The following is a 21586-nucleotide window of genomic DNA, read 5'->3' on the forward strand; positions in this document are numbered from 1 at the left end:
TAAATATAAATTGTGATTATGAATTCTGTGAGAGAATTTGAGAGATATGAAAAGTCTCAGAAGAATAAGGATTAATTGTGATTTTGATTATGAATTCTCAAGTATAAATATTATGACATGATGTCAACGAGGATTGAGTAAATTTGAACAAAATTGAAAATTTGAATATTTTTGAATTTAGTGAATCTATGATTGTGAGAGAATTTGAGAGATATGAAAAGTCTCAGAAGAATAAGGATTAATTGTGATTTTGATTATGAATTCTGTGAGAGAATTTGAGAGATATGAAAAGTCTCAGAAGAATAAGAATTAATTGTGATTTTGATTGTGAATTTTCAAGTATAAATATGACATGATGTGAAAAATTTGAATATTTTTGGATCTATGATTGTGAGAGAATTTGATATGAAAAGTCTCAGAAGAATAAGGATTAATTGTGATTTTGATTATGAATTTTCAAGTATAGATATGACATGATGTGATAAATTTGAATATTTTTGGATCTATGATTGTGAGAGAATTTGAGAGATATGAAAAGTCTCAGAAGAATAAGGATTAATTGTGATTTTGATTGTGAATTTTCAAGTATAGATATGACATGATGTGATAAATTTGAATATTTTTGGATCTAATGAATCCGTGATTGTGACAGAATTGAAAGAATTTAAGGCTTCTGAAAAGTATAAGAAGATTTAAATAAGGATTAATTATGAATTTGATTCTATTTGAATCTAATATAAATATTATGATACTTATACATATGACAATGATTATGGAAATGGAATTTTATTTTTGGATCTAATGAATCTTTGATTGTTGTGAAGTTTGAGAGAGTTCATAAGAATCTAAGAAGATTTAAATAAGCTATGATTTTGATTCTATATGAATTGTCTAAAAATATTATGATATTTACACATATGGCATGATTATAAATGGAGCTTTATTTTTGGATCTAATGAATCTTTGATTGTTGTGGAGTTTGAGGATTTAAAAGAGGAAATCTAAGGAAATTTTATTTGCACGTAACACTAATAATTATTATTGGAAATTTGATTTAAGACAACACTAAATTGAAACATTTAAAGCTTAATAAAAATTTACTGGATATTGTTTTGAGTAAGTGTTTTTTATATAAATGTTAGAATAGTGTTGTGGTGTTGAATAATATGTATATATAAATTTTATGATAATATTGATTGATATGTAATAACTATCAATTTCAATAAAAGTTTGAGAATATTTAAAATAATACTGATGTTTAAATCTTTTTCTAATTTTTCAATTTAAACTATCCGCTAGACTAGCGGATAGATTTTAAATGAATATTAATTTGTTCGAGAACATACGAGGGATTCGTGCTCATCACTACCACACTATTTGCATTTCTGAATGACAACAGGAAATTCGAGTAAAAAATTCAAGCGCATTTCAATTTCAATGGAATACAAGAACAAAAGGAACAAGATGATTCCAGTTCCAGTCATTCAAACGACATGTCATAACTCTACTATATTTAGTAATCGTGAGGCAAATAGCGACATAATTGGCAAATTATTTCCGAATGCATGCCACAAGCCAAGTGAATTGTCTTAAAAAAACTTCGTCTCGTAAAACTATTATAAATATAATGTAAAAACAAATTAATTATTAATTCTTCAAACAAATAATTCTTACTTAGCAACAAATAATTCTTCTATACTGTTCGATTCATGCCATGGTGCTCACATACACACTCGTATCTATCACGTACCAAATAACAAACAACAAATATTACGGACAAACCCAACGAATTAACGAAACGGATTAATGAAAATAATTGTCCATGCCGCTATAATAGAAAGGAATAAAATTGTGTGATACTCACGGCAATTTAACTCGTCAGAACGATCTAAACAATCGTTCACGCCATTGCACCGTGCGCTGCTGTCAACGCACTGCTCGTTCCTGCATTTGAATTGCGACGCGGTGCAAGCTGGAAAGTGGAAAAAAATCACGTGAAAAAAAAAAGAGAGAAGAGAAAAGAGAAGGGATAAAAAAAATTCTGATCGCATGGAAAAACGGTGGATGAAAATAAATGATAAGGGGGAGACGAATATTTCAAACTATGATTCGGGATTCGATCCATTTCGACTCCATCTTGGATCACGTAGTGCGCGGGAAATTGTGGCAAAAGGCGAAAGTGGCGACAAAATTTCCCAACTTGATTCTCGTGTAGGACGATTCGTAAATTCACACACGATGCAAATAAAGTTTAAAGAGAGATTCTGTGGTTAAAAATAGAGGGAAAATGAAGAACAAGGAGTAGAAAAAAAAAAATAAAGAATAAAATTTTTCAAACTTTTCAAACGAGTGAAATTAACAATAAATTATTTGTGGCATGTGAATTAATAGGTTATGTCGAATATGAAAATAAGGAAAGAGTGTAGAGAATATACTTTTTTATGGAAAAATTCATCGATTATACGATTCTTTGATCCTACATCTTGATTTGTTTCAAAAAGAAAGTTTAAAATTTTATTCTATGTTTTTTCCTTATTTTCACAATATACAAGTAGAATGATTGTACCCAATCAAGAATTAACTCTTTCCCTCGAAAAGTGTTCAAACTTCGATTTATTAGAAAATGAAAAAAATTTAATTCTATATTTTTTTATTTTTTGAACTATGGAATCTCGCTGACCTCATTTCTACCATTCTGTAAATAGTCTCGATAATTTATTTAACAAGTACACAACGCGTCTCACTATTCCACATTTCGTGATAAAATGAAATAATTCATGTATGAAATCGATATTTCGGGATTTAATTTATTTTTCAATAATTTAATCAGAAGGATGTCGTGGTTAGAAATTATAACAGTCGATTGTGATTTCATTACATGTTCGATTTTAACTCTGGCTCAGATAATTGTATTATTGCTTTCATTTTATTCGATAGATCTTGGGTTTAATGATTTTATCGTGTTTATGTATCGTATGGTGAATATACCAAGTTAAATTTAATGTACTTTCCACGTATATTATTTGAAATCGTTGCATGTGCTCTTCTTTCTTTCTTTTTTCTTTCTTTTTTTTTTTTTTTTTTTTTTTTGAATTACAAAGAGAATGGACATCAATAAGACTCGAATTTCTATTCCCTTATATATACGAATAGAAATAGGGAATCCAATAATGTCACTCGAATACGAGTTTAATATAAACTCGTCGAGAAACGAGAAGAAAAGTCAAGTTTCAAAGAGCGGGGTTTTTCCATGGCCATTTCTACGCTATTTCTTAACTGTTCGTACTGTTTAATAAAACGGTGGAGTACAATTATAAATGTGCAATTATAACAATTCCTTTTTCACTATTATTAATTACGGTTAAACGGATATTCTTTCATCTTTTTTAAAAAAAAAAAAAAAAGAAATCTTCTCGTGAATACATTATTTTCCCTCGTTCGTCTGATGGAATGGCACTGCTATGAAATTATCTGCCACCTGATAATGGAACGCTTCTGATAAATTCTCACGTGTTTTAAACTGCGTGAAGATTTGTAAAACGATTCGAGATAAGGGGGGGGGGGAGAATATATTTTTTTCGTTCCCTTGGCGAGTCATTAAATTTTAATATCTCGCGAATATAGAAAAGATATCGAGATATAAAACATTAATAATAACAATCCCTTTTCTCAAAATTTTTCTTCAATTCAAATAAAACAAAACATTTATCTCGATATAAATTTGAAAAAGAAAAAAAAAAAAGAAAGAAAATTACATTTCGAAGAATTTTTTTCGATCTGGATCGTTTCCTCTACGAAGGGCATCGTATCGTAAGATATCTCGTACTCATTTCGAAAGAGTTAACACAAAAGAAATATTATACGAGCCACGATCAAACGTTGCTTATCACACGTAACTTTTTCTTAAGAGTTACCCTCTGTGCGATATAATTATATATTTATGTGTATGTATGTGTGTGTGTATATATATGTATATACACAATCGTAGAACAATACTGTCAAAAGTGTCCCCTCCCTCATATTACGTTTCAGATAAACACAAACCGTGGCTGGATGCTCTTGTTTCAAGCTGACAGACCGGACTTCGCTACCACTTCAACGTGATATGAGAGTACGTCGACCACGGTGTTATTTCAGCAATTGGATCGACGCTGGTTCATCTCGTTTTCACAATTATGTCATGCTCATTCGAGACAATCCGATCGCACGCCGTTTTGGATAGCGTTACAGTGGGAAGAGAGTACGTGTAAAGTAGATCAGGTTCGTATTTCCACCGATTTCCCGCGCTTTCGTTCGACTTTAGCCGATATTGTTACCGACCAACGGTCACACACGGTCAATTTCAAGAGAATCAAGTAGTATGTTTTTTTTTTTTTTTGTTTTGTTTCGTTTCTCGTTTTTTTTTTTTTTCATCGAGAATTCCTAAATGTATCGAATTGTTTATTTTATGTAATTCTAAACGTTGAAATTTAATTTAATTTTTTAAACACTTATTCGTCGATAAAAGTAATGGATACTACGAACGAAATAAAAGTGAATTCTAATTTTGTGTCTTGCGGTTATTTCAAAGTTTGATTAGATTATTTTCAAACAATAGATAAATTAAGTGAGATGATAATTCTGATTGAAGATTCCTTTTCTCAGTTTTCAGTTCGAAAGTTTAGTTTATTAATAAATGAAACCTAACCTAGTTTCGTTACCAAAAGTATATCTTCATTGCCAACAGACACCTTTTGTGGACCATGATCTCCGTTGCTCGGCTATGAAGTAATACGAGATTTAAGGTGACCAAGTTGATTTCAACCTCTCTGACGAAGGTTAAGGAGAATTCCTGTTGATTTTCATGGCAATATAGCGGCGAATGGGCAGTCAGAGTCAAGTGAGGAGATTGTGTGACAATCTCTCGTGTCAAAGCATACTTCAAGTCCCTTCACCAGACATAACCTGATCGTGCCTCGTGTTTTCCATATTCTTATTCCTTTCCACTCTTTGAATACCATAATGGATATGTCCATAGACTCGTACTCAGCAAAACTAGTTATATATCCTCGAAAACGACTTTGGAATCCATCTTTTCCATCCATTTCGAAATAATTTTTATTTCATGAAGGTAGACGAACGTTTAAAGTGATGTCGATGAACCCTTTCTCTCGTATAATATCGAAATCATATAGAACGTGGAATGGATTTATATATATATATATATATATGGAATTTTAATTCAACGAAAGCAGATTGCCTTTGATAGAGAGATTAGCTTAGACTTTAATTTCAATTCTACGTTACGTATAATTTAATTTTCATTTTGTAGAATTAAAATAATTTTTCGCTCTTTTCTTTTTTTCTTTTGCGCGTATTCTAATAGTAAAACTCAACGAGAATCTAAAAATATAATTTTTAAATTTAAGAAATTACAGATAAATTTAAGGAATTTATGCGTGATTAAAAAGTTATTTTAATTCCATTACGAAAAATTCCATTTTTTAATTTTTAATTTTTTCAAAACTAAGTTTATCTAGTTTCTATAATGCAGCATTCGTTCCACTAATTTCTAATATTCAATAATTTCACGTATACTTCTATGGATCTAAACATAGTGCGATGACTACAGATGAATCACTAACAAGAAGAAATCTATTTTCGAAAAATATTTATCACTCTAAAAATAAGCGTTCGCGAAGTTGCCTTCCAACTTTTCCACCACGATTTCTCGTAAAATTCGAAACAATCGAATTCCATTGAAATTCAGCATTAACATCTTTATCGAGAACAAGGAAGCAGGAAGGAGAGAGCCGCGAGATGGAGTGAAATATTGAGGGAACAAGGTGTCGCGAGGATATGGAGGTGGTGTGCCAAGGTGGATGGAAAAGTTTCCCCGGTTTCCTTTCTTTTCTTTTCTTTTCTTCTTCTTTTTTTTTTTTTTATGCTCTAAAGATGCATGAGAGCGTGTCTCGAGGCTCGAAAAACCCACGGCTTCAAGATGCATCTTTTTACAGCCGCGATTCTCTTATCACTCCCCCCACCCCTCCCGACATCCTGCCGCTCCTTCCTTCGATCATAACTATTTAAAGCACCGAGAAGTTCTGCAAAATTGCCGCTCCGCCGTGTTCCAACCACTTTGACGTCGCGAGTTTGCTAACCCAAAGGTTGATAAAACACGCAATTTTTGCAGACTTGAAACGCCATTTTACCTCCCCCCTTGGACACCGTGGATGTAATCATCGAAACCAGGTCAAAATAGCATGCAATATATGCATATGTCGTACCATCATTAAAAATAAAAAGGTTGTTTGTATCTTTGAATCGTCGGTATTCGATTCGTCGGAAAATCAATTGATATTTTTTTTTTGTTCCTCCATAATTTTCGTTCTACTATCTATTCATCTTTTACTCTCTCATTTTTCTATATTCGTTTATAAAAATGTCAAGGTCGATTAGAGAGATGATCTCCCACTTCCCGTTCTCCATCAAGAAGAAACACATAGTTTTTCGAGCACGATAACGAGGACATTAGTATCGCGTGCAACAACCCGTGCGAAGCTGCACCGCAGCTTTTTCACTCGCATCAAGCTGGAAAAGAACATCTTCGAGAGGTATATCACGAAAGTTGAATTAATTTGTCATATACAAAGGAAGGAGAGAGGGGAGGGGGGGGGGGGGGGATTTTGCTTCTTCTTCGAACAATCGTTTGCCACGTTTCTTCGAACGGCAATTAATGGATGATCCTGTGACTCTCTCGGACAACAATTTTGGAAATTGCCCTTTTTCTTCGTAATTTTTTTCCTTCTATCCTTTTCTTTTTTTTTTCTTTCTTTCTTTCTTATGACACACGTTTATTAGAAAGCAGAGGAGAGAGAGCTGAAAGCATAAAGATATAGTGGGTGATGAAGAAAGGTGATGAAGAACTCCATGGGGACTAAACTTCCCCCGCTGGCACTCCATTAGAAGAGCACGGACGATTTAGCAGAGGGGCCGCTTGCTTTTAGGTCCAGCAATTTGATGCTGCCTTTTGCCTGTCATGTTAATATCCCAAAGCTTTATATCGAGTCGAATTTTTTCTTCACAATAACTGATGTACGTTCGCTCTGTGTAAGCATTTGGGGGACACGCGTTGTTGAACACTCCGAGATGTTGTGCTTTTGTTGTTGTTTGTTATTGTTGTTGTTGTTGAAGGAATTTTTCCTCGAGAGATAGTGGTAATGGTGGTGGGGCTTCTTGAGAATTTTTTTCTCTTCCTTTGCATACAATTTGTGTTGTTCTATTCTCCTTTAGAAGGTACATTTTACACCGTTTTTTTTTTTTTAGAAATTTTGAAACATGATAGTAGAGATTATTTAAGAATCTTTTCACGATTGGAGTTTTTCTTTATTAGTGAAAATTGTTTTTTTCTTTTGGTATTGTGAAGCATTTCTTTTTTTTTCTCAAATTCTTTTTTTCAGACTAAGTTGTTACTACACGAAGTTATTTATTTATTATTACAAGTATATTTTTCTTTTTTATCCTCGTTTTACAAATTTTATTTTGTTGGATTTTATTTATTGTTAATCAAAATCAAATTAGTTAATGCTTCATTAGTTAAAGAATTCTATTTTAAAATGTATTTTAAAAAACATCGATACAATAATATAACATTGGTACTTGGCAAACGGTCACCCATCCAAGTTCGAACCGTGACAATCGAACATTAACTTCAATGATCAAATAAGAATCAACTATACCTACGTCACAAAGATCATAATCTCGAAATTCTCTCTTTAATATTCTATATAATGGTTCTTCTTATTAATGTCATCTCTCATTTACATTGATATTTCATTTTTAATTTCTTTGAATATCGCATCACAGGAAATATTTTCTATACGTTTTTCTATACGGAATCTAATAAAAAATTTTTTGAAAAATTCATCTTCTTCCTTCTTATCATCTTTCCATTTAATATATGTACATATAGATATCTTCAAATTATATCACAACAGACTACTTATCAAAATTAATACGTATTATCTTTCGATTTCTTACCACTGATTCAAAAATAGATATTGCATTGATCTTAATCCATTCGTTGGATTAGGATAAAATAATTTTTTGAACTAATCAGATTTTTTTTCAACTGTATATACATTCGAATATTCACGAAGAGGAACGAACTGCGTTTTGCAGTTCGGAAAAAGCAGCACAGTAGATGAGCAAGTATTCTCGCAGTACTCGCGTGATTTAGGAGATAACGAGTTCGGGGCTCGTCCTAATGAGACACGGAAACAAAAAGGGCGTGATTTCCCTTCGAGAAGCGGAAGCAGTTCTCACTCTATTTTTCCGCCTCTTTTTGCAACAATAATAATTGTCGAACAACAATAATAAAAATCGCAAAAATCGATCTCTTTCTATCGTAAATAAAATATTAGAATATGAATGATAATTATTTTTGAGGTTAGAATTTTTATTATTATACATTTTCAGTTGTATTAAAGGAAAAAAGAAGAAGAAAAAAATGCGTTTTTCTTCTCTCCAAAGATCGAATAAAAAATTCAAAATTTAATTCTTACATTGATAAATATACAAAACGTATAAAACTTCAAGAACAAGTATCGAGTAGAATTTTATTAAAAAAAAAAAAAAAACTTATCTCTATACTTTCTGTCCTCAATTTTAAATCGTCGATTTATAATTAATAATTAAAATAATATATATATATATATATATATATACATATACACATACATATACACATATATCTCACAGTTACACGGAATACTAATGGTTTCAGAAGAATTACCATCGATCTAGCGGGCAAATTTGCATGAAAAATCGCCCCTCGATGGGCAACGGGCGAGCCAACGTTTCCAACGGGACAGTCGCGATATATGAACGCGGCATATAAAGTACAATCGCGTCATACATCCGAGAACGTTCTCTTCCCCCTAACCACCAGGGATTCGACATATTTTAGCGGCCGATTTGCAATTTAAACGTTATAATTAATCACCGTACATATAGTCGTATATACTTGGCTAAATCAGAGATCCAAGATAATAATTGTTCAAAATTATTTTTACAAAATAAAATTCCAGATCTTTTTTTTTTTTTATATCTTATCTTTAATTTTATTTTTCTTTTTTATCTCTTTCCTTTAACATTTTCGAATCGAAGGATATCGAAGCTTTTTTTCTTGTCGCACACGTGACATAACAACTTTTCCTCGTTTCCTTTGCATCGTGTATGATACGTGGAAAAAAAAAATAATAATAAAAAAGAAGGAGAAAAGAAAGATGAGAGAAGAATGGGACGAGGATCGATGAATAAATCATTGAACGTTCGAATCGTGTGCACAATGAAGCCGCGCGCCGAGTGGCGCAATCGATAACTCGTTTACAATTAATTTCCCCCCGAATGACAAATACTTTGGCGAGTAGGAGCGCGACTCGCGCCGGGCGGAAGTCGCGGCGGCGCCTCGATTTAAGCGTTCTTCCGAACAGTGGCTCTCAACTTCCGTTTACTTGGCTCGTAAAAGGGACGGCAGAGAAAACGTGGCGTTTTATCCTTGTATTTTTTCTTTTTTCGATAGTATATTTTCTTTTCTTCCTATCCTATTTTTATTTTGTACAATGCGAAGAAATCGCGAGTAACATTGTCACACAGTCCTTTTTAGATAGGAAATTTTTTTTTTAGATTTATGATTCGTATAGTGGAATTCTTCTAAGCAGTGGTTCTCAATTCCACGTTATTTAACTTTATTTATTTATTCATTTACTTCAAAAAGTTTAGATGCATACTCCGTACAACAGAGTAAAAATAACAAATAAATTGCGAACATCGATATAAAATAAATTTTTCCATCTCCGTTAGACGTAAATCTAAACAAACTTGTCACGAGAGAAAATTTATTCGTCTTTAAGAAAAATAAACAATTTTTTTTCAGTCACTCTATCGATAATCTCCTATAGTTTTTCGACAATTTAAAGGCATCTTGCTCTTCGAACTAGGAAAATCGATTTTTGGTAAGTGATTATGACTCGATGTACAGGCTCGATGGACAAAGCGTCCCGTTGAAAATTGTTGAAAATTTTCAAAGAGAAATATTTCTTTTTCTAATTGAATATTATCTTCGACACGATGGCCGCTTCCATTATATTTCTAGAGCGTGAAGCGTTTAGCTTTTCGCGCGCGTGCAAAATCAACCGAGTAATCTACACCGGTCTGCATGCGTAAACTCGTGCGATAACCACGGCTAAACGTACGTCTCGGCCCCTTATCGCGATCCAACCCGCCATAATTCCCGTTTCCACGGCCGGATCATTGCTATCTTATGAAATCCAACGCGGAATTGCTCGCGGCCTTCTCGAAAAACGGCTGTTCCAAGCGAAGAGAAAAAATTCTTCGCCCGCGAGAGGGCGATCTTCGCCGATCGATCGTCGAATCTTTTATTATTTCGAAAATCACAAGTTGAAGGAACTTGGATGTAATAGTTTGAAACAAACTTCTTTCTTTTGAGACAAGAATTTCTTTATCTATGTAACGTTAAAATAAAATACGTAAGAGTTAAAATATATTATTTGATAGAATTTTTCAAACGTTAACATATATATACATGGCTCATGAAATTTTTGAATAATTTTTGTTCCATCAAATGTTAACGAACGATTTTGTATTCTTTTCTTTTTTTAATGAAACGATGATTGTAGGGCACAGTGGAATTGTATATGGGAGGGGTAAATTTCCTTTTTATCAGAGATGGTAAAATTTTAAAAAGATAAAATGAATTTTTGTGTCTTTAAATATAATAATTAATAAACAGAGAAAAATGTTAAATTAAAATATTTATAATTTACTGCTCTCTTACTCTGTAAAAAAAAAACTCTAAAAATTTAAAAATTGTATTAAAAATTGAGAAAAATTATTATTTTTTACGTACGTGGAAACCAGAATTCTCAGAGTTGAACGAGTTAAAATAATGTTCGAACGAGCCCCATTGTATATATATATATTAAAACACGAATTATTGACAAATTATTACGTATTTTTCGATGATTAATCAATCGAATAAAAGAAGACGTTTGAACGAGGTATTTCTTCATCATCTCACCGCCTTATCTCCGCAATATAATCGCAGATTTCTACAAACCGACTACAACGGACTATTCTGTTCTCCCTGCGGAATCGTGCCGCTTGTAAACGGGCCCCGTGGCTTGCGTTCAATCAATGGAGAGGTTGGCAAATTGAGAGGGACGCGAAAAATCACGACAGGAATCGAGGCAACAGTTTCGCGCATCCCCATGGGACGACTAGGGATGAAGCGTTGCTTGGATTAATAAAGATATGCACTCAGAATTTTCAGGTTAGGTTGAAAAACTGTAATTGTCAAACTGCCTAATTGCTATTCCCCTTTAGTTAATCGACATTGTACGTGAAAATAGTTTATAAAACAGATTATTATTCTTATCTTAAATCATTTATCTTTTCATTTTCTTTTTTCGAAAAAGATAATTTAAATGTACAATTCAAACGTAAAGTATTCGTATGGATATAAAAAGCATATTAAAGAAATCGTAAATTTAGTCATCTCGAACGAAAGATTTCAGAAATCCTAACCTAACTTTTTCCCTTTAAAATATTCAAAACAGTTCCTAACCTGAATATTCTCTTCCCTTATATAAACCATTTCTTCAAAAAATTCTTCTGCTACATTTAAATTTCACATCGCTAAATAAGAACAAATCTTTTTTCTCTCTGTAAAAAAACGATCCAATAACCTGCCCTTCTTTTCCAAAAGACGAATATTCTTCGAAAGTCTAACCTAACCATTCCGTTTCCATCACGAATAATTTAAATATATAACTCAAACTCAAATTAAAATAATTCATATAAAAAAGATATTAATTATTTATCATCTCGAACAAAAGATGTCAAAAATCCTAACCTAACTTCTTTCCTTTCAACAATATTCAAAACATTTCCTAACCTAAATTCACTCTTGTATAAACCATTTCCTCGAAAAATCCTTCTGCTACATTTAAACTTCACACCGCTAAATAAGAACAAATCTTTTTTCTCTCTCTCTCTCTAAAGAAACGATCCAATAACCTGCCCTCCTTTCCAAAAGAAGAATATTCTTCGAAATATTCTAACCTAACCCAACCATATCCGTTTCTATTCGTAGGCTATCAGCAGCAGTGACGAAACGATCGGCAGGATCGATCAATCGGCCGATCGCCAAGCACAAAAATTTGCCGCGACAAAGGGAGTCTCGACGAATGGATAGGTTAGTCGACGCGACGAGTGGAGGGCACCGATTTCGACAACGGTCAACGATAACCGTACGCGGCACCCAGCCTCTTTCCGCCCTCGAGTGTCGTAAATAACGTCCAGGTAAAACGAATTGTCGATAAATAAATGCTCGAGCCGCGGATACGTGTCACGCGTGGGTGGACAGCGGCCGACCGGATCGTTATTTCATAACAGGTCACGCTATCGTTTGTCCGCCGAGCATATGCAGTCATTGCCATCTTCTCTCTCTCTCTCTCTCTTTCTCTTTATCTATCTCTTCCTCCCCCCATCTCACTCACTCACTTTTTCTCCACGCGACGCGTTTTCGTTCGTTAACTGACGTGCGGTTTGTTCTCGCCAGACACAATTAGAATTCAACCGAGCGTCCCCTTCTTCTCTGTCGATCGCCCATCCCCTATCCTATATCCCTCCCCTCCGCCTCAACTTTTCATCCTATTCCCACAATTCTATTTTTTTTTTGTCTTTATTCTAGTAAAAAAAAGCTCGTTCATCCCCTGTCAAAAATTCTTCCTTTTTTTCCTGGTTAGGATATCTTTTCTTCTTTTTTTCGAGGGGGAAAGGGGAGGGAAGGGTGAAGATCAATCATTCCACGACGTGTACGGATCAAATTCTCTGATCCATGTGACAATGGCGATAAGTGATGAAGTAACAGTTAAAGATACTCGAAAATTTAATACATTTTTTAGGATAATTTTGAAAGAAGAGACGTAAAATCGTTTCGTTTAATTTTAAATGTTTCGATTTTGTAAAATTAAATAGATGGGTAAATTTGTTGACAGATCAGATTATTTTCGAATTACGTTTTTTTACGAAATATTTTTTTTTGGTAATTCTACTTCTTAAAGGTGGCGAGAATGGTAAAAGATGCCTTCGTAGAAATATTCGTATTTCGAATTGAAAGAAGTTTCGTACGGAAGATATCTCTTTATCAAACGAGAAATTCTCGGCTATGCAAGTCTCCTAGCCGGTGGGAAGGAATCATATTTTACTGCATCCGCAGCTGATACGCCGAGAGGATGCCTTCCACCGGCACATTTTTAGACACCGTTCGAAATCCCAACATAGCTTCGATGAGCAGACTTTCGAAAGCCAGATTTTGTTTGACAATGTTCTCTCTTTTTCACACACACACATACATATATGTGTTGCAAATTGTCTATAAATTCTCCAATTCGTATATATATTCGTATATATATTTCTCTCATAATCCGATTCTCTCGTTGACAGTTATCTTTCGAATTACAGTTATCCATAATAACTATTTTTAATCTCGTGTTCGTTCGATGCCATTCAACCAAAATTGCATCAACTTTTATTTCGCATTGAGAAACTTATCTCTTGCTATTTTAAATATAATAGATAAGCTATGAAGTTGAATTTTCATGGAAATAATTGCTGCAGTATCCTAGAACTTGATAACACATTTGACTGGTCGAATCACGTTAATGGCCGAATCAAGTTAATGGTCGAACGTGTTTAGAAAGTCGACAATGAATGTATCATAAGCAGATATAAATATTTCTGGATTTAAAGATCGATAAACGATTTAATTTTCAATATAATACCAATAATCTTCGGGACAGAGTGTATAAAACTTTTGAAAAATACACATTCAAAACAATTCTTTCGTTTTTGTCAAATCCATTTGTTTTCTTTGATTGTCAATGCATATAATTCATGGATCGATTCAGCCGAACGATTTTCGCATACGACATTTCTGCATACAAAATTCGCGCGTAATTGGCGGCACGAGTCACCTGGACGGACCTCCTATTGCCTTTTCAATCGGTTGACAATGCACAGTTAATTACCACACGTCGCATAACCTCAATCATGTTGCACGAATGAACATATCAACGACATATACTCACAGGCGAAGAGGGGTGTTCTTCTCTTTTCTCTCCGGTTTTTTTATCCTTTTTCTTTTACCAATATACATAACAATAATTCTTCTTTACGAATCTATGCGCGAATATATGACACAATCGAATCACGTTAAAGGGAACTCATTGATGCTGTGCACATGCATCGCCAGTTATGTCACCAGTCGTGCGTTGCACACGATGAGTTCATCGAGCACGGTATCGGTGGTATATCGCGGAAAACGCGGTGACATCACTCCCCTTTTCCGCTCGGCGAGATCTCGATCTGTTCGATCAGAAGAGGATCGAAGGAATCTATTCGATGTCAGAGAAGAAAATTGCAGAGAAAATGTTGTGCCATCGATTATTATAGTAATTAATATCACACAGGTATTTGGATCTCGTCATCGAGATGACGAGAATTAACATCTCTTTCTGGTCTCATCATCGATTTATGAGATCATTTTTCTTTCTCTTAGAAAAATTATATTAATTACAATTTGCATGATAATTCGATATTATAGGGATATTATGATGGAATAATGAAGAAATTTGAGAGAAAAAACTTTTTCGTGGAAACTAGGGATCGATCCCAGAATCTTCGAGTTACTGGTCAATGTCTTAATCAATGGAGCTAATCAGACAATCGATATACAATACTTTTTCAATTCATATAATGGAACATCATAACTGTAATACAATATTAACGTAAAGGATCTGTTATTAAAAGTTATTAAAAGTTAAATTGAAGGCATTTACGAAATTTCTTCAGAATTTTTTTATTTTTAAGAAACGTGATACAAGCATCTTTACGACAATGACGCAACGAGTCAATTTAAGTTCTCGTAACATAATCGAAGCGCGACATTCAAGTAGTGCACATTGTAGGCTAATTGTTCATCAAGCCACGAGTTTCCTTGGAAATGATTCGTCGCCATTTTGTTAGCGGCGACATTATTATGTATCCGGCCAAGACACTGGCTGACCTCACTTTTCGTCATGTGGGTTTTTGTGTCAATGTCTAAATGAGTATCCAGGCGAAAGCCTCTCTTTTTCGTGAAATGTATCAAACCCACGTACGTGATTATTATTAGTACCCATAGTCTGAAGATTCTGTCGAGCGTTGGTGGAATATTCTCGATTATGCTAAGCAGTGAATCGACTTAGACTCGATTAATCAATGTTAATAAATACAAAGATAATTGATGTGTTTTGACAATTGGATAAAACAGGAAGTTTTACATCTTCATACTAATTATTTAAGTAAGATGGTAATATAAATTCTTATCGTTCCTCACGATTTCCTACCTTCCTAGATCACCATCTACGAAGAGTAGTGTGGGTGTGAATGGAAATTCAATGAAACGTATAAAAATTTATACAACCAACGTGGGTCCGAATTGTCACGAGTGATTTATCGGCGGCAGTGAACCATGCTCGAAACGCAAGAGAACCTGGTTCTGGCCGTATAAGGTGATTTGATATATAGAGATACCAGAAATCTAACCAGAAGATTGAGAAATTCCACTCGTTTGGAAATCTCTGATGCGTTGGCAGATTGCGCAACAAGATAAATTTAAGTCGGTATCCGATGATAACATCGGAAGACTCAAAGAAACTTTCTTTTTTTGGGCGAATCTGAAAGCTTTTGCACGCGGGAAGATATAACAATTAAACAAATTTAAGATAAACACGTTGTGGAATCTCGCTTGCGCGTATTATACGCAACACACAGTTCCGCACAACATTGTCCACAACAGCCTCCTTTGTCACCGGCCGTTTAGCTTTTTCAAGAAGCGCCTCTAATTATAACAGTGGTTCACTCTGTTCTTTTTCTTCTTTTTTTTTTTTTTTTGTTTTTTTCTTCGTTCCGTATCACGCGGTGACATCAGCGGACCGCTAATTCTTTCCGTTGGTTCGAATGCTCGACACCCACAGCCATGATGAGATCAACCGAGCAGAGTGGCGTTTTAATTACCGCGTATCGTGGGTGTTCCTCCACGCGGCTCCATTCCTTTCGTACCCAGTGCACGAGGAAACCGAGAGAACCAGACCTCTTTAATTATTTATCAGCACGGCCAGAAGGTTCGTTTGATCCGGTCGCGCCTTTTTCTACCACTCCAATTAACCTTTCTCGCGCATGCGCTCTAAGGATCGTTCTTTACCACTGCGAAGTCGCTGTTGTGCGTGCACAACGAGGTTCCACGGATTTGAAGTACAAATTGGACAATAAATGATTCAAGGAATGTCTAAAAAAACATCGATATTATGTTATATAAATGTTATAAGCAAGTTATGGGATATTTAGGATCCCATTTCGATCTTTTGATTCGTTTCAGCTGCGGAATGACCAAGTCAAACAGTTTTACATTTCAAATTCCATGCGGTTTTAACACGTTTGGATCGTCGGAGACGAATTACAATTACTATCGATAAGATTTCGCGTTAAGTTTTTGTATTCTATTACAATTATATTAGATAGTGTGACGAAAGCACAGAAGTAACTCTTGGCGAGAACAACAATCAGATTTATTCAAATCCGTCCAATTGGTGTCAACAAGTAGCCACAGTAAAAGGCAAACAGAAGGAACTGGTTTTACCGCCGCTCTGATTGCCCTCTGAGGGTCACTTTCATTGAGCTTCGTCACGCTTCGCGATCGTCTCGCGTGAAATTCTTTCGAAATTATCAATAAATCACCATCATCATCGATCCTTTTATCTCGAATACCAGAAGCGCTCTGATGTCACTTTTGTCGTTTCGTTTTATCGAGAAGAGGATCTATTGACAACCACTTTATATGTTGTGCTAATCGCGAAGTTGGCTATGTTAATAAGAGTTTTAACAAGGCATTCCCTCCTATCTAGAGATATTTTTTTTTCTACGTCCACCAGAAAACTAATGTGTGTGGCGGCGAGATATGCGTTTCACAGGCAATTATTATTCACATACGATTTCTTGACCACACCGAATACAGAATGAATAATTCACAACGAAACATTGTTAAACAATCGACGATAAATATTTGAGATCAAAATCGATCGATATAGAAGAACAAAGTGAGAGGAAACGAGAAAAAATGGATGAAAAAATTTCTGGGGGATAACCGAGATTCGATCTTGAGCCACGCGCGTGAAAAACAAACACGCTAATGATTTATCCAATTTGGTATTTTTATATTTCGTTCTTATTCTTATTTAAAAAGATAAAAATCACTTATAACATATGTTGCAATAATATAATTTCCTAACAAATTGATTTAAATTTTTAATTAACTTAGTGTTTTTTTTTTTTAAATTTGCAAATTTGATTCAATTTTTCATATTGATTGATGAAGAAAATCATCAGTTTAAAAAGAACTCGATGCATAAAAACTAAATGCATAAAAATTTATCTTATATAATAATTTTATTATCATTATATTGATATTGAAGAAACCTTGGCATTACAATGGTATAATATAACTAATAATTGTTCCATTAATCAGAAACGATGACGTTCATTTATATAATAGGAATATAAGTATGTTAACGATAGCAATTATCGCACGAGAAGCATCTAATTCAAAGATCATTTATCAATAATTGACAATGCACGAACAGTGATAAAAAATAAATTCTTTGAGAGAATAGAAAATTCTTTGAAAAAATACAAATAGGAATAAAATAGCTTTGTTTCTTTTACATTGAAACAAATAAGAAACATTGTTATCAAACTTTCAAGGTTCATTAATGAATTTAAGTGTTACATGTATGAAAAAAGTTATTATAATCATAATTATTGACAAAAATATTTATGAATATATTTATATAAATTTTTTACATAATTACAGTACATTTTTTAACATGCAATCCTATATTTTCATATTTTCTTTTCGAAATAATTTTAAAAAGAATATACATTCTATAATATTTACATATTTACTGGAATAATATGCAGTGAATGAAATTTTATACATAAATTTTCAGATTTTATTTTCAATTAATTTTCTGGTTTAAAGAGAGAGAAAGAGAGAGAGAGAGAGAGAGAGAGAGAGAGAGAGAGAGAGAGAGAGAAAGAGAGAGAGAGAGAAATATGGATATACTGTTAACATGAGAAGAAATCGCTCATTATCTGAAAATGCTTTTTTTTAAAACATGAAAACACGAAGAGTTAACTAAATGAATTTTTGATAAGAGAAATTTGAACGAGAAGAGCGTTTCGACTAACATCTTTAAAAACTTTTTTCTACCTCATTCTCGCAAATTATTATATTGTTTTAAAAATAAGAAAAATTAAATTTAAAACGACGAATATCGATAACGCATCGTCTTCGTTTCGCGGAACGATCATTTGTTGCAAACTTGCAACAACTCTTAACAGATAATTAACCTCTTTCATTTTTTGTTCAAGATATCGAGATGCAAATAACGATATATCTGATACAAAGTTAAATAATCGGAGATCGTTTCCATTTGCTAAAAGGAAAGTAAAACCTACTATCATAAATAACAACAAATTGAGATTGAATCAAATATATACCGAGATTAGGTATATATTTTCGTTATTCGTGTATGGAAATACACGAGATATCATTTATCAATGGATGACGACACGATACTGTAATCAAACGAAACAAGCATATCATCTCAACGTATTATATCAACGATCTACATATAATAAATTACATCGAAATATAAATGAAATTCTTTTCTTTAGTTATCTTAGCTATACAGCTTCCATGAATCGTAATCTTTTATTTCTCATATACGTCTTTGTTATATACGTATATCGACGTTACACATATACGTTTAAATATTACATATATCTTCATCACGCGAGAAATCTGAAATGTAACGAATCGAGAGAGAATCTTATCGTCAATTGGATCTATTAGATTCGTCGAACAAGAATCGTCGATAATAGAATGTCAACGAGGGGAATAATCGTGGAGGATTTGGGAGAGGATATTCTTCGCCACCACTGAAAATTTCTAAAATTCACTTAACGCGATTAAACCGTGCATTTTCGCGAGCTTCATCTTCGTAAGAGCTTAATAAAATATTGAAGAAGGAATGGTGGCGAGGAGTACCGTAGAAGCGTAGGAGAAGGAGAAAGAAGAAGCGAGGTGGACGAGTAGGAGGTGTAGAATAGGGGTTGGAGCTAGGATAAACGCGTTAAATCTGAGAAATTCGGTCGACCTTTGTACTTGGTCGAGACCAAGTGCACGACCATTATGCACTCGAATCGCCGTGAACTCTAATCTCGTCCTGCCAGAACGGAAGAACGTAACATCTACTCCTCCTCCTCCTCCTCCTCGCTTGTCTCGCGTGACGAACATTTGTTCTTCTCAGGATTGCACACGGCCCTTGAAACGTTTCCAACGACCCGTACATTGCCGCGAATTATGCATAAAACGCGAATCAAAATGTTCATTATCGAGATATTGAGCTGAAAGAAGTATCCCACATATAGTCACTTTTCCCTTCCCCTTTGTCGATATTTCATAATAAAATACACGGAAAGTTACTTTCTAGGGTTACCTAGAATAGCTAAGAACTTGAAAAAGATGTATCTGTCTAGTGATTTTTCCTTTTTCCCTTTCTGAAAATTTTTAAATTAGAGTGTAAAATTTCTAGGGATACCTAGGATTATAGATACCTGAAAAATATCCCTATCCAATCCCTAACTCTTCATTTTTTTCATAACTCTAGGAAACTCGAGACTCCCGCAATTATTCGCAATTAGAAGACATAAATTACGTCAAAAAAAATTGTTTTCCTTTTTTTAATAATTTCGAGAAAAAATTAACAATTAACCACGGTTATCTAGAATTAGCTACGGTACCGAGTTAAGCAAGGCTTCAATTAGTGAATCTCCCTGGTTACAAGTTTGGAAGGAATTACACTCGAGTAACGAGATTTACGTAATCTAGATAAAGAACACGGAAGTGGAAATCTTGATCAGATAACGGCCTCGGAATGGCTGAGCGACAAACACTCGTGGCAAGCGGAAGCGGCGATGAGGAATGATGGAGTTCGCACAAAGGAACGTTTTGCGTGCTCAACCACGCGTGTAATCATCACTTTTCACCGATCCAAGCTAAATCCATTTCTACGATTACTCCCCTGTAAAGGAAAATCTAACTTAACCTTAAATCATCCAAGCCTCGTAGGCTTCAAATTCGACTCGATTCGACACGAAATTATTTATTTCGAATCGAATGTTTAAAAAATCAAGTCAAAAAGTTGGCACACTTTTACGTGAGATAATTTTTCGATAATTGTGTATACACAAATTATCCGATACGATGACACGTATTTGATGTAATCCAATGAGCCAGATCTTTTCGTCGTAACGCAACTTCTAATTTGAACTGGCACTGCTCAAGATTGTACAATATCTCCACTGGAAACATCCATCCTTAAATAAATTCTTTGTCCGAGCTCAAGGGGTTACTTACGAGTGGCTTATTTGCGTACCGTGCTATTTAAATAAACATATGAACTTTACAAGATTGTACAAGTTACGTTGTCCATATACTTACATTACTAAATTCAAATCGGAAACAACGATCGAAGAACCAATTTTAACTTTCGAGAACAACTTTCAAGAATATCCTAATCATCTAAAATCAACTTATCAAACGCAAGAGAGAAATAAAAATTATAATAATAAAATGACGAGACTCTCAGTTTTTTTAGACGCAAGGATCGCGAAAAACAAACGAAAATGAAAAGCCAAAAGCGCAAGGATTGCAAAAATCATACATGTTCATACAGGCTGTACTCGAAACGTCTAAAAACAGAAACGATAATGTTCCAGGTGAAATTCGCGCGCGCGCGAGCGCAACTTCGCGCGGATAAGTGGATCGACTGCATCACGGGAGAAACATCTTAACCGTATTCGAGGCGCGCGTGCACACACCCACGATAAAGCTGTTCCAATATGCATTAGAACGCCGTTACATGCCAAGGTGAACGCGACCGAATAATTTATTATACCGTCACCGTGAGCTTGCGCGCGCGCGCGCACACACATAGCCATGATCCTCCCTAGTCTTATACATTTAGCATTTATTATCGTATTGCGTGCCATTTTCACGGTTACGTTTCCTGTCATCTCGCTCGACCTGCTACGACTCCATATTTTTTACTTCTTTTTTTCTTCGAAAATAAGAATCAATATGGCGGATCGGGCATAGAAAGTTTGGATTTTGAACCTAACCAAACTCTTTTCCATGCTCTATTTATTATTATTATTATATTATTTCTAAAAAATGAACAGAGATTGTTACAGAGATTCTTGATGTGATTTTCTTGGAATACTTTGAATCCGTTATAAAAGAAACCATACTGAATGTACGAAGCTTTATTTAACATTTTCAACGCTCTTCTTCTGTACCAAAAATAAATAAAAATTGTTACAAAGATTCCTGATACACTTCTAGTTTAACACTCACGTA

General features: G+C 34.2%; 1 protein-coding gene across 21 annotated transcripts in view; it reads right to left on the reverse strand.

Annotated features, from left to right (window-relative positions):
- Nucleotides 1-21586, reverse strand: part of LOC122717267 (basement membrane-specific heparan sulfate proteoglycan core protein-like) — a 154580-nt gene that overhangs the window by 46225 nt on the left and 86769 nt on the right. For all 21 annotated transcript variants that reach the window (XR_006347184.1, XM_043941168.1, XM_043941163.1 and 18 more), the window contains one exon: nucleotides 1865-1972. Coding sequence is in view for 19 of the 21 variants with exons in the window: in XM_043941168.1 (XP_043797103.1) it covers nucleotides 1865-1972 (108 nt within the window). In the remaining 2 variants the exon portion in view is untranslated. The remainder of the gene's footprint in view (nucleotides 1-1864; nucleotides 1973-21586) is intronic.

Source organism: Apis laboriosa, unplaced genomic scaffold (genome assembly GCF_014066325.1).
Source record: "Apis laboriosa isolate Shangri-la unplaced genomic scaffold, ASM1406632v1 scaffold4_cov146, whole genome shotgun sequence".
NCBI classification, from domain to species: Eukaryota; Metazoa; Arthropoda; class Insecta; order Hymenoptera; family Apidae; genus Apis; species Apis laboriosa.